This window comes from Spinacia oleracea, chromosome 4, assembly GCF_020520425.1.
Source record: "Spinacia oleracea cultivar Varoflay chromosome 4, BTI_SOV_V1, whole genome shotgun sequence".
NCBI lineage: Eukaryota > Viridiplantae > Streptophyta > Magnoliopsida > Caryophyllales > Amaranthaceae > Spinacia > Spinacia oleracea.
In genome coordinates, this window is record NC_079490.1 from 28,167,691 (window position 1) to 28,193,580 (window position 25,890).

At 33.2% G+C, this 25,890-nt stretch overlaps 2 protein-coding genes across 3 annotated transcripts; both read right to left on the reverse strand.

Annotated features, from left to right (window-relative positions):
- Nucleotides 1-1,095: 1,095 nt before the first annotated feature.
- Nucleotides 1,096-10,462, reverse strand: LOC110787827 (2'-deoxymugineic-acid 2'-dioxygenase). Its single transcript, XM_021992471.2, has 4 exons — nt 10,182-10,462; nt 5,742-5,992; nt 5,176-5,494; nt 1,096-1,542 (listed from the first exon to the last, which is right to left on the reverse strand). The coding sequence occupies exons 1-4, from the start codon at nt 10,386-10,388 to the stop codon at nt 1,285-1,287; spliced, it is 1,035 nt and encodes a 344-aa protein (XP_021848163.2). The 5' UTR covers nt 10,389-10,462; the 3' UTR covers nt 1,096-1,284.
- A 4,120-nt stretch (nt 10,463-14,582) lies between these two features.
- LOC110787826 (trans-cinnamate:CoA ligase, peroxisomal-like) lies at nt 14,583-22,367 on the reverse strand. Of its 2 annotated transcripts, XM_056827489.1 has the most exons (3): nt 22,092-22,229; nt 16,579-16,690; nt 14,583-16,283 (listed from the first exon to the last, which is right to left on the reverse strand). In XM_056827489.1, the coding sequence occupies exon 3, from the start codon at nt 16,242-16,244 to the stop codon at nt 14,781-14,783; it is 1,464 nt and encodes a 487-aa protein (XP_056683467.1). In that variant the 5' UTR covers nt 16,245-16,283; nt 16,579-16,690; nt 22,092-22,229; the 3' UTR covers nt 14,583-14,780. The 2 variants fall into 2 exon arrangements, with proteins under 2 accessions (XP_056683467.1, XP_021848161.1); XM_021992469.2 differs by lacking the exon at nt 16,579-16,690 and having other exon boundaries at nt 22,092-22,367.
- Between the last annotated feature and the right edge of the window lie 3,523 nt (nt 22,368-25,890).

Below are 25,890 nucleotides of genomic sequence, written 5' to 3' on the forward strand. Positions count from 1 at the left end.
TTAAAAGGTCTAATCTTTGAGATTCAAGACTCCTCATTTCAATATTCAAGTGCAAATTTCATTTTCAAGATTCGATGATGTTTAAGATTGTTTGTAATCACTTCTTAATACTAGAATCATTTCAAGTTATGGAGCACATCAAAGATGAAACCTTTTTAACATTAAAACGTCTAATCTTTGAGATTCAAGACTCCTAAGTTTAACATTCAAGTTCAATGTTCAAGTTCAATCTCCAAGATTCAATATTTCAAGTTCAATTTCTATGCCCAAAATCTAAGACACTTTTGGATGAGCAACTTGTCCTAAAGTTGAGATTTTTAGACTTGAATCTGTGTCGTACGCACTTATTAGTAAATAGTCGTTTGGCGTTCGGATCTCAAATCCAATATATAGTTCAATTTCAATATCGCATCTTTTCAATTATGCACTTCAATACCGCAATTTCAATAATGCCTTTCAATATTGCACTACAATTTCGCACCTTTATTATTTGCTATTTCAATTCCGCATTCTTTACTCGTCTCACTTTGAGATGATGTGGTTTTGTACGCACTTTCAATAATTCCTTTACTTATTGTGATGTTGCTTTACTTGTCTATTGCTTTCATCACCTCACATGCTAAATACAACAAAATGCAAAGTTACACCACGCTTAACAAAGATAATTTCTTGGACAAAGCGGCCTTAGGTTCCCTTAAATTAACTTTAAAGCAAAGTGGTCACAATACAAGTAGAAATTCTATGCGCTAAAATTCCAAGTTCAAACCCACATAGTGTCATGACTAGGGTTATTCGAAAATGCTATTTGCCATGCACTCGAATACAATTTTTAAGGCTCGCGGAATAAGCATTTCGTTCCTTTGCCCGGATTTCACCCATCCGTTTTTAAGATTCAATGTCTTATCCACTAAAGAGTCAACTTTGGTCTTTCCAAACGGGACCCTTAAAATTGTTTGGTGGCGACTCCTTCGAAATCCAAAAACATACAAAGCTCCAAGCCCCGTAAGGGAAATACAAAAAGAGTACGAAAAAAATCCCTACAATTACATATATGTCTGCCATGAGTTTAAAGAATAATATAAATATCCAATAATATATCACATCCAAATAACTATTTATATTAATCATTTGGTTTTATTCCGATCTAATACAGAAGTAGACGGTCCTCTAAATCAACATAACCACAATCCAATCCTGATAGCATATTAAGCAAATTGAACAAGGAAAATAAAACAAGATTGTATATAGTTCACACACATTCAGGTACGGTGCTTGGTTGTTAAATTAGGGTTTAATTAGAAACGACTTTAATACTTGGTTAGGGCTTAGTTTTGCTTTGCGCACAGCATTGTGAGCTGTAAGAAATTCATGATAATGAATAGCCCTGAAGAGTTGAGGATTTTCACCATTGATAAGTGCTTTTGCAGGTTCAATAAGACATTCTTGTGTTGGTGTTAGGAAAAGCGCTGCACTTTCCCTAGTTACCTCTGCGTTTGTCACTGCTCTATGGTCACCACTTTTCAGCTTTCCGTTGCTAACAATCTACAACAATCATAAACCAAATCAATCTCATATCACACCTTTTAATACTTACTTAACTGTCATACCATATTACCATTCTCAATAATATATCAGCTAAGTAGCTAGGACATGAGTGGCGTGGTTTGTGGTATGATTTTACTAATTGTTACACAAATTCTTAATTACAAGGATTGTACAATAAATATTGTACACCAGAGTAAAAGTTAACTCAAAATGCTTAAAAGTTAAACTTATATATGTAAAAGTTATCTATTTTTTAGTGATAAATTTTTTTCATTTTAATAAAACTTATTTCTTCAAAATCACTAATAATGTATAAAATTAATCATTGAACTCTTTAAAATGTTTATCTATCAACTTTTTCTTATTAATATAAAAGTTAATCAAAACTAAGTTAAAGTTACAAAAAATTGGGTAAAAGTTATCTTGGTGTACAATAAATATATTGTACACCTTATGCGCGCAAGACCTTTTATTGTCGGATAATCTCAATATATATTTTTAAAATACTTATAATTTTTACTACTCCATAATATATAATTAAAGATATTCGTCAAAATTAATACTCCCTCCGTTCTTAAATATTAGTCATATTTTGACTTTCCAACTCGTTTCAACTCAATATTTAAAAGTAAATATCTTCAAATATGTACGGAGTATGTTAGAAAAATATAAAGATTTGATATTGTTAAACAACACATTAAGACGAACAAAATAAGATCTCACACCAATATATTTTGAAGAACGTATTGGAAAGAAATTAGAAGATTCTCTCCGATTGTGAATAGTGTCAAAATTCCAAAAGGGACTAATATTCGAGAATAGAGTGAGTATATAAATAGTGTATAAAATTAAAATGATGCATTTATTGTGAAATGCAGGGAGTATAACCTTAAGACCCATTAATTTTTTGGAATAGGTCCATTGCCAATCTTATTCCCATGGGAACTCATATCTTCATTTTAAAAAATATTATAAGTAATTGATATTCTATTACACAAATGAAAAAATTATACTTCCTTCATTTCGAAAATATCGCACCATGGTTGACTTTTACTCCTCTAACCATTATTTTGACTCTTAATATCTCAAATTCGTGTAAGTAAAAATTAAAAAAATTAAAAAAATTTCATATTTAGAAAATATATACCGATACAAATCTAACATGACCCCACATAAATAAAATTTCCTTACGTACGAATCACCAAAAATGGACAAAGTCATAGTGTAAATAGTGTAAAAAACAAATGGTGCGATATTTTCGGAACGGATGAAATATATTATTATCAACCCCTATTTTTTGCACCATTTTTTTTTGTGTATTTCCCTTATTACTTGCCCCCTTTGATTTTGTACTACATATGTATACTAAGTACCATCTATATAATTTTTTACACTATTTAAATTATTACTACTCACTCTCTACTTTATTTTATTTTTTATAAATGTCATTTATCATCTTGGCATCTTACCATCTCATCGCACAATATTTAATTACTTATATGTACCCATTCACCCTATTTTACTTTATTCACCTTTTTACTTCATCTCTTTTACTTTACAGCGCGTCTCCTGTGAGACCAGTCACACCATCAACTTGATGGTGTGACGAGCGCGAAACCAATAGCGTACCTCCCCTAAAACTATAAAAAAAAGTAACAGATCTAAACTATAGAAGTAACATACCTAAACTAAAAAAGTACCTCCTCTAAAATTATATATAAAAAAAAGCAACATGTCTAAACTATAGAAGTAACATACCTAAACTAAAAATGTACCTCTCCTAAAACTATTCCGTATAAAAAAAAGTAACATGTCTAAACTATAGAAGTAACATACCTAAACTAAAAAAATACCTCATCTAAAATTATAAAAAAAAAGTAACATGTCTAAACAATAGAAGTAACATACCTAAACTAAAAAAAAAAAAAAATACCTCCTCTAAAATTGTTAAAAAAAAAGTAACATGTCTAAACTATAGAAGTAACATACCTAAACTAAGAAGGTATCTCCCCTAAAACTACTCCTTATAAAAAAAAAAAGTAACATGTATAAACTATACAAGTAACATACCTAAACTAAAAAAAGTATTTCCTCTAAAGTTATTAAAAAAAAAAATAACATGTCTAAAATATAGAAATAACATATCTAAACTAAGAAGGTATCTCCCCTAAAATACTCCGTGTAAAAAAAGTAAAATGTATAAACTATAGAAGTAAGTAAGTAACATACCTAAACTAAAAAAAGTACTTCCTCTAAAATTATAAAAAAAGTAACATGTCTAAATTATAGAAGTAACATACCTAAATTCGCAAGTGTGAACTGGTCTCACCATCAGTTGATAGTGAGGACAGTCTCATATAAGAATTTGGTTTTACTTTATCTATTTTTCCTTATACATAGCCACATTTTCCAAGTCTATAATTTGTGTACAACAAAAATTAAAATGGCACTCCCTCCGTCCCTTTTTATTATTTATGTTTGGTATCATACACTCGATTTAACAAATAATTAATGTGAGCAAATATTCATATTTTTTTAACTTAAAAAATGCAATTTATATTCATTAATACTAATATTTTCACTTTTATTCAAATTTTGATATTGAAAAAAGAGAAAGATCTAAAGGATAAGTATGAGAGATTTAATGGGTCAGAGCGCGTTTCTCGACACTCCCCCACACGTGTCATTTTTAATTTGGCCAAGAGTATTAACGGTCCAAAGTCTGATACCATATAAAACGTATTTAAGGATTGAACTTCTTCACATATCCCTTTGTTACGGTTTAGGATCCTCTAGAGTTCTAAAATAACTCTACAAGGTAGAGTTTGAGCATTTCAACCATTGAATGAAAAATCAATGGTTCATATATTATCTTTCCAAAAGTTTCCTTATTTTTTCTGATCAATATGAGCCATTGATTTTAAGATGTATGATATGATTTAGATAAAACTCTATCTTGTAGAGTTTTATTAAAACTCTAGAGAATCCGGACTCCTTTGTTACATAGAAAATCCTAGTTTAGAAAACAATCCTAATTGCCATAAAACTCACAATATATTTGGCGTAAAACTCTCACAATATGTTTCATACTTATCGCGACAAAGTGTTACTCCTCTAGAAAAGGTGCGCAATCCTTAATAAATGTCACTTTTCGAGAATATCAATAGATAGATGGATTGATTTTTTAAGTCAATATTAGAACTTATGATCCATACTTAAAAAGTTACAAGTAGAACTAGCTAGACAGTATAAGGACTTGTTTGGTTGACATGGGAATTTAATTCCTATAGGAAGTTGTAATTCAAGGGAAATTACTTGCCTTGTTAAATTTATGGGAATTTCCTTAATTTGTTTGGTTGACAACATGGGAATTAAAAATTCCCATGAATTTTGATTGACCAAAGGGAGCTAGGTAATTAACTTCCCATGTTTTGTAGGAATTTCAACTTCCCATGAATTCCAACTTCCTCCATTTTTACTTTTTTATGTCAACCAAACAACTACACTATCTATAAATTCCCATGAATTTTCACTTCCCCCATTTTTAATTGTCAACCAAACAATGCGTACCTGCATGAGATACCCAATATTACTAGTTTTTGCATACTTGGTATATTTAAAAATGCGTACCTGCATGAGATACCCAATATTAACACATAATACATCAGGAATGGGATCAACAGCAATCCATTCTCCATCTTTGTTGAACTGAAGTCCAGAAACGTCGCCTTGCATAAGTATAGTTATGAGACTACGGTCACTGTGTAATCCAGCTCCCAATGTCAGAGTTGGATCTGGGCATGCTGGGTAATGATTCACATTCATCTCCACTTCTTGTGTTACATCACTATCAAAGTATCCTACTTCGAGCCCTAATCCTTCAGCAATCAACTCCAAGATTTTTAATCCTACCTCTTTTGCTTTCGCAGTATATTCTCCAACAATCTCCCTGCATGCAATACATACATGATAACATTCTACAGCTATTAAATCTAAGAGATCAGTACGTGCTTTGTACATATAATTACATGCGATACACATATAACATATTGATAAGATTCTTCAGCTATCAAATCTAAGAGATCAGTGCTTGTATATATATATAATATAGCTAAGAGAGTGCTTGTATATAAGAGACTGCAAAATTCCTAATGATGCGATTTGAAAAAAAAAGAAAACAGGAAATATTCTTTTACCTGTATTTGGCTGGTTCATCGGGCCAGTACGGGGTGCATTCTTCAAGAGGAGCACATCTTTGAGTCACAGCATCTCTCCAAAAGTGGAGTTTTTCTTCATCATAACCAAAATTACTTGTATAGAGAATGAATTTTTCTTTAGTATCCCAAGAACAATATTTTGCTTTCTTCTCTACTGGCAGGTTGAAGAACTCCTTGAACATAACTAGAGTATCATCCATCAATTTTGTCGATATCCCATGATTGATAACCTGGTCATTAGCCAATATAATAATTAATGATCGGACTAAATTATGTGTTACTGTAGCAAATTAAGCCTAGTACTCTATTTAGTGTGTAAAACCTTTTAATTTATGTGAAATTAAGCCTATGTCACCAAAAAAAAAGAGTTTTTTGCCAAAAAGGACCTTTTATAAACGTTTTTTTGCGAGAAAGGACCTTTTATGACGAAATTGGTGAAATGGGACCTAAAACATAATTTTTTTTGTTGACTGGGACCTTCTACCGGTTTCTTGGAGTTGACCCAAGATTCCGGCAACGTCTTTGACACGTGGCAACCGGAAAAGGCCACGTGTCCATTTAATGATTAAAAAAAAGAAAAAAGTTTGCCCCAAAAAAAAAAAAAAAAAATTATCGATTTTTTTTTATAAATTTTTTTTTGCCCCAAATCGATTTTTTTTTTTGCCCCAAATCGAAATTGATTTTTTTGCCCCAAATCGATATTTTTTTTTTGCCCCAAATCGATATTTTTTTTGCCCCAAATCGATTTTTTTTTTTGCCCCAAATCGATTTTTTTTTTGCTCCAATTCTCCCTCCAAAATCCCAATTGCCTTAAAGTTCGTCACTAAAATTGTCTGCCACGAATTGTTATTCATAGTCACACGAATGAGGTTTGCTACTTTTTCCCCTCAAATTCCTCCTCAATTGTTCTAATTTTGCGTCGAAAAAGTTAGGGTTCTTCGCAAAATTGGGGCAAAAAAAAAAAAAATCGATTTGGGGAAAAAAAAAAAATCGATAATTTTTTTTTTTTGGGCAAAATATATATATATATATTTTTGGGCAATTTTATTTTTCTTTTTATTTTTTAATCATTAAATGGACACGTGGCACTCTCCGGTTGCCACGTGTCAAAGTCGTTGCCGGAATCTTGGGTCAACTCCAAAAAACCGGTAAAAGTTCCCAATCAACAAAAATTTTTATGTTTTAGGTCCCATTTCACCAATTTTGTCATAAAAGGTCCTTTCTCGCAAAATACCGTTTATAAAAGGCCCTTTTTGGCAAAAAATCCAAAAAAAAAAAAAAGTACCCAAATACGCTCAGTAAAATCTATTAAAATGCGTCTTTAATAACGTACGTGTGTCACATTAGCAAGGAATATATATCACATATAACATATGTTTGGATGTCCAATTGACCCCAATTGGGCCAGCAGCCCAAAAGCCCAAAAGGCTACAAACAACAACATATAAGCCATTCACCCATTAAAGGCCAATCAGCCAAAGACAAGGCCCAAAATCCACCAAGTAATAAATGACCTATGAGGCCATTTACTATACAAATACTATAAATAAGCCGTCAAGGCTCATATATCATGGTACGTCCAATTTATTGCCTTAACACTACTCTAGAGAATTCTCTCTAGAATCCGAACCTAGTATCTACTTAGGCATTGGAGGGACTTTCCTCGGAACACCCCCGATGCCAGTTACTTTGTTCATTGTGCAATTTACATTCAAGCTAGGTCTTCCACTACAACACAAGGGCCTTCAATACGAAGCCCATTGTTTCAAAGGCTTGAGAAATCAACTATTTTTACTCAAAAAATGGATAATGTTAGCGTTCACACGGACTCAGAGTCCGAACCAGACGTGCATCCTCAATCAGAGGCACATCACGGTCAGAGGCACGGTCACAGCCGAACAGGGCCATGGCCAACACGCAGTGACTTCTAGACCTCCAATCCCTACGCGGGAAGAGCTCGACTCGGCCATAACCATAATGCAGAACTTCCTTTTCCCCCAAAGAATGTTGTTTGCTTTAACGTTGTTTACTGTCTGGTTGTTTATTTGTGCTCCCCTGATTGAAAATTTTAGGTCCGAACGTCACTGATCACAATGGGTATAGGGATTGACACAAAATCCGATCCCCTTGATCCGAACAAATATTTCGTTACTTCCCTGTTCCTCTTCCCTCTCACTCTTTCAAACCCTCACTACTGAAATAAGAGCAACAATAAAGGGTGACTCTTATTCAGGGGCTGTTAATTTCTCTCATGTGTCACCTAAGCACCAACTCAAAATAAGAATCTCTTCCGAAAAATTGTGGAAATGGACATTAACACTAGCTCTGATTTTCTCTTACCCTATTTTTTAAATTTTATTTTCATGCAAAAAAATAATGTGGCCCTAGCTAGCTCTTAGTTGTAAGAGCTAGCTCTTATTTCTTAATTTTATCTTACATACTCTAATTAAAAGCCTCCCATTTCCCACCTAAAATTAGCTAGCTCTTATTTTGCTCTCTCTAAAACCCCTTAAGAAACTCCCCTTATTCATGCCTAACAATTCATAAGCTAGCCAGTCTGAAGTGTGCGTCAATCCGACCATTATATCCTTAACTTAAAGATGAACTCTTCAATCTCCGACTCCAGTCATTCTACATTTTCTTTTGCAAGTTGCCACCGCTGCTCCTCTACCACGCGCGGTGGTCAATGAATCTTGATCTACCACGTACCCACCAGTTCACCACAATCATGCAACGAGCCAACAAGGTGCTCTTAAATTTTTGCATGGTACTCTCCTTTCCTTAAATATTTGTGCATTGACTTTTTACGATCGCCAAGATATGACTTAAAACATAAATATCCATAATTATATACCCCGTAAAAAGTTAAAAAATAATATTGAAAAATTATACTACATCCGTTCATGAAAGTTCTTTACGCTTTCCGTTTAAGTCCGTTCTTGAAAGTTATTTACACTTATGATTTATTCTACTTTTAGAATATAACTAGTGTGTGGCTCGGGCGATGCCCCGATTGCTACATAAAATAGTTAAAATTTTAGATTTCTCTTGAGCAAAATATTTGATAAGATACATATATAGCATTAAGTGAAAGTATTCATCAGGTTCGTCAACTACACAAACACACTAAGTCATTTATCATGAGAAATAATTTTTCAATTGCATCATCTTACAATTTGTATAATTTGTTTTCTAGTGGAAATAAGTGATTCAAAATTAACAAACACCAAATTAGACATATGCAGTCATGCAAGTCATTTTTGTAGTTGATGCTTATGAGACTTATGACATCATGTTTATTCATGGTTGTCCTAATTTTTTTTTTTTTCTCCAAAATAGTTAATAGAAAATAAAAAGTCACATAAAAGTTTAGTTGTTGTAAACTTCATGTTAACATTCATTTATAAATTAATGTGAAGAGATAAACCACAAATGATTGTTGGATAAGATGGTAATGAGAGTTATCCTCCACACTTGAGATCTAGAGTTCAAATCTCGTTGTACGTATTGATTTTTGGTTGTCCATGATATGACATATCATTTGGTGAGTGGATGATGTGGCGCAAAAGGAAGAGTACTACGTACCACATAGACATTTTTCTCAACGCCTTTTAATATATTAGTATAGATATTTACAATTATATCCTCTATTTTGATTTTTTTATTCATCCACATACAACATTTATTGGTTCACTTGCATAATTATACCCTATATTTTTAATTTTTTATTCATCTACTCTCATACTTAAACAAGTTGTCATTTTCAACCACTTACAAATAACTACGCACTTGCTCACCCTCTCATTTGCCTTAATTCGCGTGAAAATAGTAACCGTAAAAAAACATATAGGGACTGAGGTAGTACATTAAACGAGTATAACAAAATCCCACATCACTACATTTTTACTTATATATATGTTGGTGAGAGTTCGTGTTAGACCTCTAAAGATGCAATGAGACAAATAATTATAATACAAGCAAAAAGGTTTTTGCGATGATTATTTTGGCCTATAGTAGCGAATGTATTTGCTATGAAAACATTTACGATTAGCTATTTGAGGGGATAGTCACCGTGATTATAGCCTTTAGTAGTGATTATTACATTCAATTGAATAGACAAAAACAATTTATACAATATACTATGTATAATTGTATAACGATTAGGGACGGAGAAAGTAACACTTAATGAATATATGGAGAGTGACTAGATGCATTATATGCACAAGAATTGAAGTAAAGGAGAAAGCAAGTAGATAAGAAAAAGAAAGCTTCATTGCTTGTATGTTGGTGTTTGGTACTAATGCAAAAAAAGAGCAAACAATCAGATTCGGATAGCAAAATTTCCGATATTCTTAGGATGAAATCCGATAGATAATCTAGTGGCCGGGGGTGTTTAAATTAAAATGCATGTAAATTTACCTGGAAGGCTCCAAGAGTTTGAGCTGCCTCCATAATCTGTTGAACAACTTCTAAACGATTAGGACCATTTTCCTTACCAAGGTCAATAAGAGGTACACTAATTTTTGATTTGGGATATAAGTGTTCCGCCGGTCTTTGACCAGCCGGGAACACATAACTTTCTGGCAATGTCTTACCATCACTCCAACTTGAAACAAACTTCTCCATATTATCCCTCTTTTTGTTTGGCTTTCAACAATTTTGGATCTTCCTTTCCTTTGTTGATTAGTGATTACACTAGTTATTTCTAGAAATTTAATTAAAAACTAACTTTACCTAACTCAATTATTTGTCATACGTGTTTTTTTTTAATTTTTTTAGGGATTTCTTGTTTCTAGAATGTACTAGCTGTACGCCTGTACATGCATGTTGCTATCAATGATAGAAAAATCGCAAATAAAAATGTTGGGAATCTTGATTAATGAATTAACCATGTGGACAGTGAACATTTATTTTAATAATGGAGCTGTTTATTTTTATTATTTTTTTTTTTTTAATTTTTTTTTTTTGACATAGGAGCTGTTTGCAAGTTGGAGCGGAACATTATCTTAATTAAATTATATAAGGTCGGCCCACTTACCATGATACTCGGAGGAACATAATCGCACAATACTGGGAAGAATCTATATTATTAAACGATTGTCCAAGTAGGAAATCTAATAAAAATTAATAAAGGAAAAAAGAAATTTACTTTATCCGTTTTATACATATTGTACCATTTTATTTTTTACGCTATTCATACAAGACCTTTGTTTATTTTGGTGACACAAATTCTTATTTACAAGGGTTGTACAATAAATATTGTACACCGGAGTAAAAGTTAACTCAAAATGCTTAAAAGTTAAGGGCAAATTTGCCAAAAAGGACCTTTTATAAGTCAAATTTTGCAAGAAAGGACCTTATATAATTTTTTTTGTGAAAACACACCTTAAAGTAATTTTTTTTGCGAGAAAGGACCTAAGGAAAGTTTCTAGCATTGACTGAGCTTTTCCGGCCATTAACTTGCACGTGAGCAGCACGTGTGGCTTACGTTAGCTAAAGACAATGATTTTCCCGACTCTTGAATTTTCAAACTTGATTTTATTTCGGTTTTTTTTTTCAACTTTAGGTTTTGAAGCTTAGAATTTTGGAGGAAAATTGGGTGTGATAAGCAAAATAATGCCACACGTGCTTCTCACGTGCAAGTCAATGGCCGGAAAAGCTCAGTCAATGCCGGAAATTTACTTTTGGTTGTCTTTCGCAAAAAAAAATTACATTAACGTGTGATTTCACAAAAAATAAATTATATAAGGTCCTTTCTCGCAAAAAAATTTACATTAAGGTGTTATTTCACAAAAAAAATTATATAAGGTCCTTTCTCGCAAAATTTGGGTTATAAAAGGTCCTTTTTAACAAATTTGCCAAAGTTAAGCTTATATATGTAAAAGTTATCTATTTTTTAGTGATAAATTTTTTCATTTTAATAAAACGTATTTCTTCAAAATCACTAATAATGTATAAAATTAATCATTGAACTCTTTAAAATGTATATCTATCAACTTATTTTTACTAATATAAAAGTTAATCAAAACTTAGTTAAAGTTACAAAAAATTGGGTAAAAATTATCTTGGTGTACAATAAATTTATTGTACACCTTGTGCGTACAAGACCTTTTGTTTTTGTGATTTCAAAGTCCAAACAACGACAAATTGTAGTCATGTGATATCTTATTAGATTCGTATCTATATACATTTTCTAAATATAAATTTTTATAATTTTTACTTATACATAATTCGAGATATTAAGAGTCAAAGCATGCGTTGAGAATCGTAAAGTTAACCATGGTGCTATAGTTATGAAACATAAGAAGTATAAAAATTGTTAAAAAAGTTAGTGGATTTAATAAAATATGGATAAGTGAGAGAATGTAAAATGTTGGTGAGTGTAAGAAAAAATAATGCATAAAACAAGAGAAAGTGGGTGAAAAGTTGAAAATGTTGGCGTGTGAGAGAGGTAAGACAATAATTTTTTATGTCTAAAAATAGAATAAAGTACTCCCTCCGTCTCTTTTTGTTCTTTACGTTTAGTATTTTTTCACGCGATTTAACGATTAATTGATTTGCATCGAAATTCCTCAATTATTTTTATTTAAACAAGATAAATTACGTTTATTTATAATGTTTTAACTTTTATCAAAATTCTGATATTGGGAAATGAGAAAATTTTAATGTCCCAATGAAAAAGTGTGAGAGATTAAATGACCCAATGAATTTAATTAGTTAAAATAATAATTGGACACAAATTTTGATAGAATACTAAATCATTTATGTGATAATATAAAAGAAATGTAAACAACATTTTGAAATACCAAAAAGGAAAACGTAAATAACAAAAAGAGACGGGGGGAGTACAATGTAAATAATCATATGAAAGGAACTAAACAGAAAGTAGTGTAAAAAATATTTTAAATCGGAGGTAGTAGATTAATTATTAAAATTAATTTTTAACAATAAAAAATAGAAAAACAGCCACCTACCATAACTTTTAAAACAGTAAACTTGAATAATTTGGAGTTAAAGTTTATGATCGACATTTAAACAAATCTTGGCAACCAAAGAGTAAACAAGTTAACAACTCCATTTCCCTCAAAAAAGTTAACAACTCCATCGTTCACTATTCATACATATCGTTTATTCATTAACCATGAATTATGAATCGTGACATGCACCTGTCAGTTTTATTTTCATCAGACGAACATGCATGTACAGCTCGTAGTGCTGGAAAAATTAAAATTAAATATCAAACATGGGATTGGGTTTTTTTTTAGTTCCCAAAATTTTATCAAAAAAAAAAAATCTTGGCAACCGTTAAAAGAAAAAACAATCCGATATTTTTATTTTGTCTAGCACTAATACGAGCTGTACATGCATGTTCGTATGATGCAAGGGCTCGGTCTTTGCACGGACCTTGCAAAAATGCAATCCTTGCATCGCGGGGATGCTGTTAATGGATAGCAGTTGTGCGCGTACCGTGCACAATACGACACAAGTCGTGCATCACCTGATGCATGACCTGTTGCACGGGTCGCGTATATTTGGCACGGACCGTACAACGTTGCTACGCTACCCTATATGATTACCCTGTATGAATGCGTTCCACACGTCGTGCAACTCTGTTGGGCACCGTACGAAGCATGAAGGCTACCCCACTTCTTGAGCACATGTTTTTTCCTTGGGTTTAGGCAGTGGCGGTGTCAGGAATTTCTCGTTAAGGGTTCGGAATACTCGGACGCATATAATAAAATCTTAATCCAAAATCCAAAATCCAAATTACAACTAATTAATAATTCGTGGGGCACATATTCTATTACAATAACGTTAAAAAAATTACAATTGAAGAGTTTTCATATTTTGAAAGCCATCTATCACATCATCATCTTTAAATAGAAAAAAAAGATCTTTCTCAATAAGAGAGGAGAGTAGAGTTAGGGTTAGGGTTTTAGAATCTTAGGAATTGGGGATCTTGGGGGCTGTTAGAGTCGTGGGCTGTTAAGAGTAACTATTTTAGAAGAAAAAAAAAAGGAAAAGCCGAAAAAATCATTACAGGGATTCGAACCGCGGACCTTTATTTTGATTAGTAAAACCAAAATCACTGCAGCGCCCTTATTATTTGTGTCATATAGCGCGTTAAATAATACTTGTTCTTTTTGTTTTTTTTAATTAAATCTGCCTGATTTTTTTTTAGCTAGCTTTGTAAAGGTTTAGTTGAACCCACTAAACCCTTACTAGCACCGCCGCTGGATTTAAGGATGTATTAGCATTTAATACGGCGCAATCACGTAAGGGACGAATTGTGATTAATTTCGATGAACGAGTGATGAAATAATTAATGCAAATTTTAGCATGTCATAAAAAAAATGAATTTTGGGAGAAATGATATGTTCATAGATTTTTAGGTGGTAAGAATGATAGTGAAAAAGCCGTGTGAAATGTTATTAATGGTTATGTATTTATAGAGCTGATCAACGATGGCTCGATCCGACCCGAAAATTACCGGGTTTTAGGCAGAATTTGTCGGCCCGTGTTTCGGGCCCGGCCCAGCCCGACCCGAACATTTTTAAAAAATTGCGGGCTTTGGACAACATAAAACAACAAATTTAGTTATAAAAACGAACCAATAATTAAAAATCACACAGATTGCTAACTTGTCATAATGTGACTTTTGGTTGCATGAGATTTATTGAGTTGAAAAGTTGGACCAATTAGAAATAAAAGTTGGCTCAAAAAATAATAATAGTAACAAGTTTATAAACAGAAAGATTCTTTATGTAACAAACATATACTTTGAAACAATATTAAAGTAATACGTAACAAACATTTTAAAACGGAGGAAGTATTATTTTCATATTATAACATTAATTCTTTACAAAACACACAATATATAATTTAATTTTTCCATAAATTGACAAAAGCAATTAAGAGTTTGAACCAATAAAATGAAAAAAAAAAAAAGAAAAAAAAGAAAAATAACATATTGATGCACAAATGAAAGAAGCTTAACCCACGAACATCATAGTCTTTTTATAGCCGCGAGGATGTAAATTTTGGAGGCATTTGAAGATGATTGTTGAAATCTGGCAGTTGAATATTCTTTGCCATTGCTCGTAATGTTCCTTTCTGAACTTTTCCCGTAGAAGTTTTAGGGAGATCCATTAAAAAACAAACCTTCTTAGGCACCATATAATGGGGAAGATTATTTCTACAATACGTGATGATATCATTTTCGGTGACAGTATGATGTTTTGCAGTTTTAACGACCAGAAAAGCACAAGGGGTTTCACCCCATCGTGGATGAGGCATAGCTACAACGGCGACCTGTAACACCTCTGGATGTTGATAAATGACCTCTTCTACCTGTACACTGCTAATATTTTCGCCACCTGATATAATCACATCCTTTAACCTATCTTTAACTTGTATATATCCATCAGGGTGGATGACACCTACATCTCCCGTATGGAACCAACCACTTGCAAATGCCTCAGAAGTTGCTTTCTCATTCTTGAAATATCCCTTCATTATTCCACTACCACGTATTACTATCTCCCCCGTAGTTTTCCCATCCTTAGGCACACTCTGCATTGTTACAGTGTCCTTTACATCTAAATCCTCTATGTTTAGTACGCTTATCCCTTGACGTGCCTTTAACCGTGCTCGTTCCTCATGTGAATGTTTGTCCCACCTCTTTTGCCACTCACACACTAGTGCAGCTCCTGTCGCTTCCGTAAGTCCATAAGCGTGTACTATATAAAACCCAAGCTCCTCCATCTTTATTAGCAGTTTCTCCGGTGGTGGGGATCCACCAACCAGGACTTGAACTTGAACTTGGGTTGTCAGCTGTTTGCGCTCCTCCAGAATAATGTTTAACACAACCGGTGCACAACACATATGGGTGACCCCATGTAGTGCAATGCTTTTGTATATCATAGATGCAGTTGTGTTGCGTATGCAAACATTAGTCCCGCCTCGAGCAGCAATCCCCCATGTGAAGGTCCATCCATTACAATGAAACATCGGTAAAGACCACAAGTAAACTGGTTGTGTTCCCATCTCCCAACCTAATATTAGGCTTAAGGTGCCAAGGAAAGCACCTCGATGGCTATATACCACTCCTTTTGGAGAAGATGTCGTACCGGATGTGTAACTAAGAGTTATAGGATCCCACTCATCCTCAATCTTCACTGCCATGAAATCTACATTTCCCTTAACAACCAATTCTTCATATTCCAAATGCTTTTTTGAGCTTTCCAGTTTTCCATTTTTGTTTGTGGAATCACCAATAATAACAACTGACAGTTTTGTTGTTGAACGTTTTGGATCCACGTTTAACAGACGAAGCGCCTCATAAGCCAAAGGGATGTACTCGTAGTCCACAAACAGGATCTTAGCTTCTGAATGATCAAGTATTGACTTCACACCATTGGCATCAAGCATAGTATTGATTGTGTTCAGAACACCTCCTGCCATTGGAACTGCAAAGTGCATCTCGTACAAAGCTGGTATATTTGGGGCCAATACTGATACCTGACAAGTTTCAGGAACCAGATACAGGCCGGCAGGTTAATTACAAGAGTATAAATTGGAAATGTGTTAAATTATGTGATATACCATTTCAAATCATCTATTTCATACTCCCTCCGTCCCAAAATTTTACTTTTATTTGACATAAAAATATGGGTTTTAAGAAAAGTGGAATATAGTACGGAGTATATGAGAAAGTGAAAAAGAGTATGTGAAAATGGAATATAGTGTATGATAAAGTGTAAAAAGTGGAATATAGTGTATGAGAACGTGAGGAAGTGTATGAAAGTGTCCTTACTATTTTACAACAAAAGCAAGGTGGCTTTGTTGGCCTTCAATTGCTTAAAGACAACAATTGAGTTTCTATTCATCCAATCCCCGGAGCTCTTGTGGTCAATATCGGAGATACCCTTGAAGTAAATACAGTGTATGAGAACGTGAGAAAGTGTATGGAAAAGTGGGAAAGTGAAATATATTGCGTGTATGGAAAAGTGGGAAAAATAATGTCCAAATAAGAAAACAAGACTATAAATTTGGGATGCTCGAAATAGAAAACATCAGTATACTTTTGAGACGGAGAGAGTAATACTTTTTTAAACCCCAACAAATCAATACAACCTAGTAGTATAAAAACCTTGGAATAGAGTAGGATATTATTTGGGAAAGTAAATCCTCACAATTATTAATGAGGCATATCATATCGGGTCATCGGTTCGGTTTCGGTTCGGGTTCATCGGTTCGGGTTGAAATCGGTTTATTTTGCTATCGGTTCGGTTCGGGTCGGGTTGAAAAATTAACGGTTCGGTTCGGGTTCGGGTTATGTGGTACGGGTTCATATCGGGTCGGGTTCGTATCGGGTCGGTTTCATAACGGGTCGGGTTCGTATCGGGTCGGGTTCATATCGGGTCGGTTCATATTTGGTCGGGTCATAAACGGGTTAAGTCGGGTTCAAATCGGTTCAGGTTCATATCGGGTCGGGTTCATAACGGGTCGGGTCAGATTGGGTCGGGTCAGATCGGGTCGGGTTCATACCGGGTCGGGTCAGATTGGGTCGGGTTCATACCGGGTCGGGTCAGATCGGGTCGGTTTGTTGTCGGGTCAGGTCGATTCGGTTCGGTTTGTTAACGGGTTTAGCCGGATTGTAATCGGGTCGGGTTCATATCGGATCGGTTTCATGTTTAGTCAGATCAATTCGGATACAAATTACAAACAATGTCGAGTTATTACTAAAATCACATTTTTCAATACGTTTATACTACAATATCTACATTATAAAAGCAAAGTGACATGTAAAAGAGGTCATATAGTTTGATTACGTGGTTTATAACTAATGTTATTTTCTTTTTTGACGAACAACTAATGTAGTAATGTTCACTATCCAATTAATTTCATAAACTTAATTAAGAAAAGTCAGTCAATGTCTTTTATTATGTCATGTAATATTTACCAATCAAATTATTCAAATGGAATCAAAATCATCTATGCCCTCCCCCACCATGCCAGAGTATTACGAAACATGTATTGATGAACTAAATATTAATAACGTTGTAATTAATAATCGATAATGATGAATTAATACGTAATGAATTTGTAAAATTTGTAAATACAAGTTTGTAATATATTCATATTGGTTTAAACAACAACGAGACTAACATGTTCATTAACGAAACGAGACAAACAAGTTCAATTGTTAATGAATTAAGTCGATTCAATTAAAATAGCATAGTTTTTCGATTAGTTCTTAGGTTACAATTAAGCTTATAAGCTTATAAGGTATTGAATTAGATCAATTTAGTTTAATGATCGATTAGACGATTAGTCAGTTGAATACGAGTCAATAAAAAAGTGCACATTCAATTCTACAAGACTATAACTATACAATAATATAGCTATATTGGAAATACATCTAATAAAGAACAATATGTTAAATGATCGATAACATGTTTAGTTACTTAGTCGGTTGATAAACAACAGTTCGAATACTCGGTTAAACAACGCACATTGAATTATATCTTTGGTTTATAAAGGTTTAAGAAGTACAATTACTTACGAATTATTTCATTTGATATCTTAGCATTTCGGCTCTGTTTGGTTTGAAGGAAAACATTTCAAGTACAAAACTTATTTTTGAGGCGGGTTATGAACGGTTTGAATTAAACGGATTAAACGGGGTGTAAACGGTTCGGGTTGTAAACGGTTCGGGTTGTAAACGGTTCGGGTTGTAAACGGTCCGGGTTGAAACGGTTCGGGTTGTAAACGGTTCGGGTTGAAACAGTTCGGGTTGTGAACGGGTTTTCCCCGGGTTGAAACGGTTCGGGTTGAAATAAATCGGGTCATTAACAATTTTCGGGTCCATTCAGTTCGGGTAGAAACGGTTTCGGGTTGACGCATGAAGGTTTGCTATCGGGTATCGGGTCTTAATCGGTTTAATATTTTCGAGACGGTTCGGGTTCGGGTTGAATGTTATCGGTTCGGTTAGTTTTCGGGTTCCAACTAACGGGTTATTAACGGTTCAGGTTCTTAACGAATCGGATTAACACAGCGGGTTCAACGGTTCGGGTTGAGATTTGACAGCTCTAGGCATATGGCGTGTTCAGTGGTAGTGTTTGAAGTAGCAGGTAGCATTTACCTATTCAAAAAGCTATTTGTAAAATTTGTAAGTGTTTGGTATGGTAGCGGGTAACGTTAGAGGTAGCGGTTGGGTAACTTTTGTTAAACGTTAAAAGTAATTGCGTTTGAAAGTAGCGGGTATCGTTTGATAAAATTATAATAAAGTTTTAAGCAATATAAATAGTTTTTATTGTATTTTACAATCTCAACCGCTAGTTTTGCCAAACATGCATACTAGTTACCCTCTACTCTGCCAGCTAACAGTTACCTGCTACTATTGACCTTTAACCGCCACTCTAACAACTTCCTGCTACGTACTTAAACGATGAACGTTACCGATACTGCTGATTTTGCCGAACAAGACCATAGCGTATTTGAAATTTTAATTAGTTGGAAAATATATGGAAAACAGGAAAAGTAAACTGCGAAAATAAATTTTCCGGTACAATATAGTTTGGTTAGTTTAATACTGAAAATTATTGGTTACCAAAAAAAAAAAAAAGTAAGATTATTTGGATTTACAACGTTTTTCTACGATTTATGTGGAAAACTAGAAAGATCGATTCTACTACCTCCGTTTCAAAACGATCTTTACGTTTTTTATTTTAGTGAGTTTCATAATATTTTTTACATTGTGATTTATACTATTTTTAGATCCACTTTCTCTTACGTTATTTTTGTTTTATTTTCTTACATACAAAGATGCACCCACCTTTTACCCTTTTTATCTTATTACATTCAACCACTTTTTATACAGTCTCCCACTTTTATTTTAATAGTTGTGCAAATATTAACTACAAAAATCATTATGACATAGTAACTACTCCATCCGTATTGTGTAGGAGACACACTTGGTCAGGCACGGATATTAAGAAATAATAGTTGAATGAAATAAAATAATAAAACAATTGGATTGGGATAAATATTTTAATCAGGTAAAATAAGTGTGGACCATTAAATTTTGAAGGGGTGTGGGGTTGGGAGTTTATGAAATTAATTGTTTAATGTGATAGTGGGTTATAAAATAAATTAGATACATTATTTAATTAGATAGGGGGTTGAAAAATTACTAAAAATTGTAAAGGTGTCTCCTATTTAAAAAAAAAAGGTCGCAAATAACAAGTGTGTCTCCTATTTCAATTTTGTAACACTGTAACAAATATGATTTTCATGTATCTCTACTGTTTTACTTTTCTGTTGTCTTTTCTCTCAATAAATAAACGTCGAAAAATTGTCCCATTAACGAATTGAAATACTTTTGCTAGTTTTCCTCATTAAAATCATCTTAACAAGTACTAACACACACTAATAATGCCGTTATGAAAATTGTATTTACAATATAATATATCGATTAACCACCTAACTCATTGAAGTTGTATGAAACAACGATACCATGTAATCATCCTTAAAAATACAGTGTCATACGTAATACTACATCCGCCTTTTATTTTTTTATTTATTTTTTTTTTTTTTTTTGGACAGTAGATACAAGCAACAAAACAAGGAAAAAAAAAGAAAAAAAAAAACACACCTAAAGCACATTCAGCCTAGCCTTCTTAGCCCGATCATATGCTCTTCTAACAACATTTCGATCACATTTTATAAGAACTACATTATCCGTGGTCGAAGCTATACTAATAATATCAAAAGCACATTATCCGCCTTTTAATGTTAATTCACTTTTGGAATCTAAAATAATCCAACTTAAATATATTTGTCATATAAATTTCATTAAAACCTAACTCATATGGGTAGGAGAGATAAACAATTAAGGGATGTAATAGGGATAAATATTTAATTGGGAATAACAAGCGAGTAATTTGAATGTTTATAAGTTAGGAGATAATGTTGACCAAATAAATAAATATTCCAAAAAAAGCTAACAAATAAAAACAACTCAATATGGAAAAAGACTAATATTCAAGAACGGATGGAGTACATAAAGTTCGATAGCAATAATGCTAAAAAGACAAAAAAAATTTCGAAAATGATAAAGGTCGCAACATGCGACCTTTAAACCGTGTCACAATGATGACATGGCATGCTTATGTGTCATGATTTAAATTGGAAACTAAAATATTTAACTTATATAATCTATTATACATGTTTCAAAAAAAAAAGTAGGGAAATCTTAATATTCTAATATGGTTACTTTTTTATCTCGAATACCTTATTTACATATTTTCATAGTAAAAATATTGAATTGATAGTAAAAATAATTTGATGACGCATACCCTACGTGGCGCCTATGTGTACCAATTAAATTCCGACACGTAAGATTGCGACAACTAAACGTTGTCGCAACTTGCGACCTTTATCATCACCCATTTTTTTTTCTTTATTCAATTTGTTGTGTTTTTGCTAGTTACATATTTCCTCCGTTCTTTTTTAGATTACACTATTTGACTTTTGTTACTTATAATTTACTTTGACTATAAATTGTAATCTATACTATATATTAAAAGGCGTTTCTAAAGAAATCTATGTGACACGTGGCACTCTGCTTATAAGTCATTCACTTTATGTGATTCTTACATACATGGAAAAAATGGGAAATATGATTTGCTTAAGATTTGAACTCCAAACCTCGTGTTTAAACAATAAAGTCTTACCACTAAGACATGACATGTTTCATGTTATCATTACCAAAATAAAAATACATAAATGCAAATGTTATTAACGTAGTAACCCGGGATATCGCCCGGACCCAAATACTAGTTGATCCTTAAAAAAAGAAAATATAATCATATGAAATTTTGTTATAATCATCTTATTATATAGATTTATTTGAGGGTTCAATAATTCCCCGCTTCCGCCCTTATATCAACTTTTATAAACTTTAGCAATTGATAATTGAAGATTTTAATAATTGATGCATTAGTAAACGTGTTATATAACTTTTTATATACATGAATTAATTTTATCATATAAATTTTTTTCTGACATTTTACTAATTGGCCTTTTAATTTATCTTACTACTCCGTAGTATATTATAGATGAGCTCGATCGTATCATTTACTCTGAGAATATTCTATCCTTTTCCCCTTGAGTTTTAAACATCGAAAGATTTTTTACAATTAACAAACCCAGATGATAATTGTCTAAGAATATAACATATTAATAAAAATTAAATTACACACAGACGGGCTTAAATGTAAAATGTAAAATTTAATGAACAAAAATGGAATAAGCTAAACTGACCACTTCATTTTTGGCAATGCCAAGGGATTGGAGAGACGAAGCGAGGCGTCGACAGCGATCGTAAGTCTCCTGCCAGGTAAACCGAGCTTCGCCGTATATGATGGATGTTCGGTCAGCGTAAGACATAGCAGCTCTTTTCAAGAATGTGATTGGAGTAAGTGCCGTATAATTTGCCTCGAACTTGCTCATGTAAGTGTTCATGATTGTATATAGCTAAAGAGAGGTGGACTTTTTTTTCTACCTTTTGTATGATGCGCAGCACATAAATGGTGTAAAAGTGGGATTACAAATTGGTCTTTATATATCCGTATTCATCTGGCTTTTTATTTTAAATTTAATTATAAAAAAAAATCAGATATAGATTAACGCAAAATTATTTTCCCTTCTCATGCAATGCGTGGATATTTTTTTATTACAAAAGGAAAACTTGCAAAATGCAATTACATGAGAAAGTGTAGGGCCATAACATAAGTAGGGGAGAAAAATTAATATAGTTGGGAGTAGGGAACAAAAATATAAAGTGTAACTCATATTAAAATACGGTCGATTTAAGAAAGTGTTACGCATATTAAAATACGGAGCCGCACGGAGGGAGTAACTATTTAAAAGACTCACTTTGCAAATAGAAGACTTTCAATTAGCTTATTAACCCAAATCTCTCTTAATCAAACATTTTCAACAAGTTTTTCAAAAGGTCAAACCTCTAATTTAACTCAAAATGTTCTTTTTCCCTCGAACATCTTTAAACCAAACACCCCCTTATAGTTTTACTTATATAAAACACTTTGTATCTCCTAATTTTGAGGTTCGATCATCTGGATAGTTGAAGATTCGTAATATCGAGTTACATGTCCAATTCCATAAAAGAAATCTCGAGTTAACCCAATGTTAATGTAGAACATTCTTGATTATCAAAAAATATAAAGGAAATTGTAAACATTGGGTTGGAGGCAAGGATTAAAACGGTTAAGTTTTGCAATTATGAGGGTACAATGTGTAAAACTTAAAACGTTTGGGTACAACGTAGAAATCAATGAACTACAAGGGGTACAACGTAGAAAAACCCAAAAAATCTAGTGGCCTACTAGAAAAATCCAAATTTGTACTTTTAGGTTTTTTTAAAATTCACCAATTAAATACCCATATGTTGTTAAAATTATCCAAATATCCCCATTTTCTCACAAGTACATAAGAATTAATTCTTTTACTTCTAATGGAAGTCTATGAAGAAAATATGTCTTTCACTCAAGGTGCATTGGTCTAATACAACGTTTAGATTAGTTACAGAATAATTAATTCAATAATATCAAGTGATCGGAACAGATCGTCGGATTAAATTAATCGGAGATTCATTTAATGGCTAATCGGGAATTTAATAAAGAAAACATTAATTTACGATAAATCGTTGAATCCTAATCGTATATCGTATGCTGGGCCGTGAACAATGGTATTGTACGACATTGGACCATCAAGTGCTATACGATATAATGGTTGAAGGACCTAGGCGCATATACGAAGGGCCGACGAGCAACGTTGCAGCCCATGGGCCAAACGCGCAAGCGCGCCCATGAGCGATGCAGTGCTGCATCGTGCAAGCGAGCGGCCCAAAGCCTATGCGCGCGTGCGAGAAGCCAGCAAGCAGCAACAATGCTGCAATTGTGCGTTGGCCTGGGCGCGGCCCACAACCCAACGGTTTTGCGTGCTCCTTTGCTTGCTTATGGGCTGGCGTGGCCGGTCAAGGCCTCAAGCCTTTGGTCAGTAACCCTTGCTTTTGTCCCTAGGTTTTATTAACCTAACCTAGTTGTTTTCCATCTAGGTGAATACACACAAGGAACCCTAATTCACAGTGTGCCTCCAAGTGAGAATCTTCATACTCTCTCCGTATTTTAAAAAGAGATACACTTTCCTTAAACGATCGTATTTTAAAAAGAAATACACTTTCCTTTTTTGACATGTTTTGGTCCCCACATCCCACTATATTAATATTTCTCTCTTTCTTGTGGTCCCAAACTTGATCACATCATCTTTTCACTATAATAAATAATTCACCCACTACCCCACTTTCATCTTATTTTAATATATTCAACTTACTCTCCTAAAACTATAAGCCGGTCAAAGTGTATCTATTTTTAAAATACGGAGGGAGTAACCAAAATACCTTGTGAAAGTTCTAAGCTAACAGAACCAGGGCGGATCCGAACGTGGAGTTCTTGTTCGTGAGGCAAGTGGAGTTCTTGTTCGTGAGGCAAGTGGGAGTACACGCTACGACTGTATGTTAATTCAATCCATACTTTTACATGTGATCTTGGTTTTGATGATTGTTTATGCATTTTTAATTAAATTAGCATTAAATCCCAACAGTGGTATAAGAGTTTCATGTTTTAAGTCTGTCTTAATTTAATTTTCATGAATTAATATGATTGGAATTAATGGTTTTAATTTCGGAGTTTCTCGTTTAAAAAATCAAATTATTGGATAAATTCGTAGAAAAACTGCAGAATCGAAAGTTGTCAGATTTCGACGTTTCCTTAGTGCATGTTGGGTTAAAACGACTTTCTACACAAGATTCCTCGAACACTGCCAACAAATTCCCAAATTTCGCTCCTATGTTGGAATTTTCGAGGGTTTTAGGTTTATGGATTATTAATTCTTGAACAATTCAAGCTTTAAAAATTAATTATGATTGCTTATCAGTGAATAATTAAATATTGATTTTATGATGTAAATAAATTAATTTGTTTGCTCTTAATTTTTTATAAACCCTAATTCCAGAAAACCTAAAGTTTAGTAATTTTAGATCGAAAATTAATTGGATTGGTTGGCTGATCGAAAACTAAGCTTAGGTGAGTAGGGGAATATGTTTTCATTGGTAAATGACTCATTTAAAAATTAAAATATTAAATTTTTTATTGGACTCGTTAATTTTAATTGTTCACCTAAACAATAATTTAATAAAAATCTAAAATTTAATTCTTTGGAATATATTAAACTGTTGAATTAATTTGTCTAAGAATTTGAAAATAATGTTGATTGGATTCAATCATATTTTTCGAATAAAGTTAGCCTAACTTAATGTTTTCATGAATTGGAATTTGTGAAATAATTTTATATTGCCCTAATTTAATTATTTTTCAAAACTTTTGACGATTGGATTTGTTAAATTTATGAAATTATGAATCGTGTTATTATTCTACTCGGATTTTTTTTTGGATTTTTCGGGTTTGAATGGATGAGCAAGCACATCGCCCAAGGCGAGAGATGTTGTCCGCACGCCTAGTGTGCATGGGCGACGACCTGGGACAACTTGTCGCACGTGTTGGCAAGTCGAAGAGAGGAGGGCGAGGGTGAGGCTGGCAGGCTTGCGGGACGGCTTGTTGCGATGGTAGGGGAGGGCGAGTGCAACGATGGTTGTGGCATGAAGTTAGCGCCCATATGCCACGCCATACAGCAAGCCAGCGACGGGAATTGGGACTAGCGGCTTGTTGCTCGTGCGCTTGTGAGCTTCGTTCCATTGATTTGCGCGTTTTGCCTTGTGATTCGAGCAAAAGGCCCATGTTCGGGTTTTGGGATTACGATTGCACGTAGGGGCTAACGACTTGGAATTTTGGATATTTTATTTTATTTAATTATACTTGCACATAAGGTTGATATTTAAAATTAAAAGTTTAAGATTGTATTTGTTTAAGTGAGAGCTATTTAATGAAAATTGGAAATTAATTTTTTAAATTAAGAAGATCACTTTTAATTAAATTAAATTAAATACTTGATTAGAATATAATTAAGTTTAATAATTTGAAAT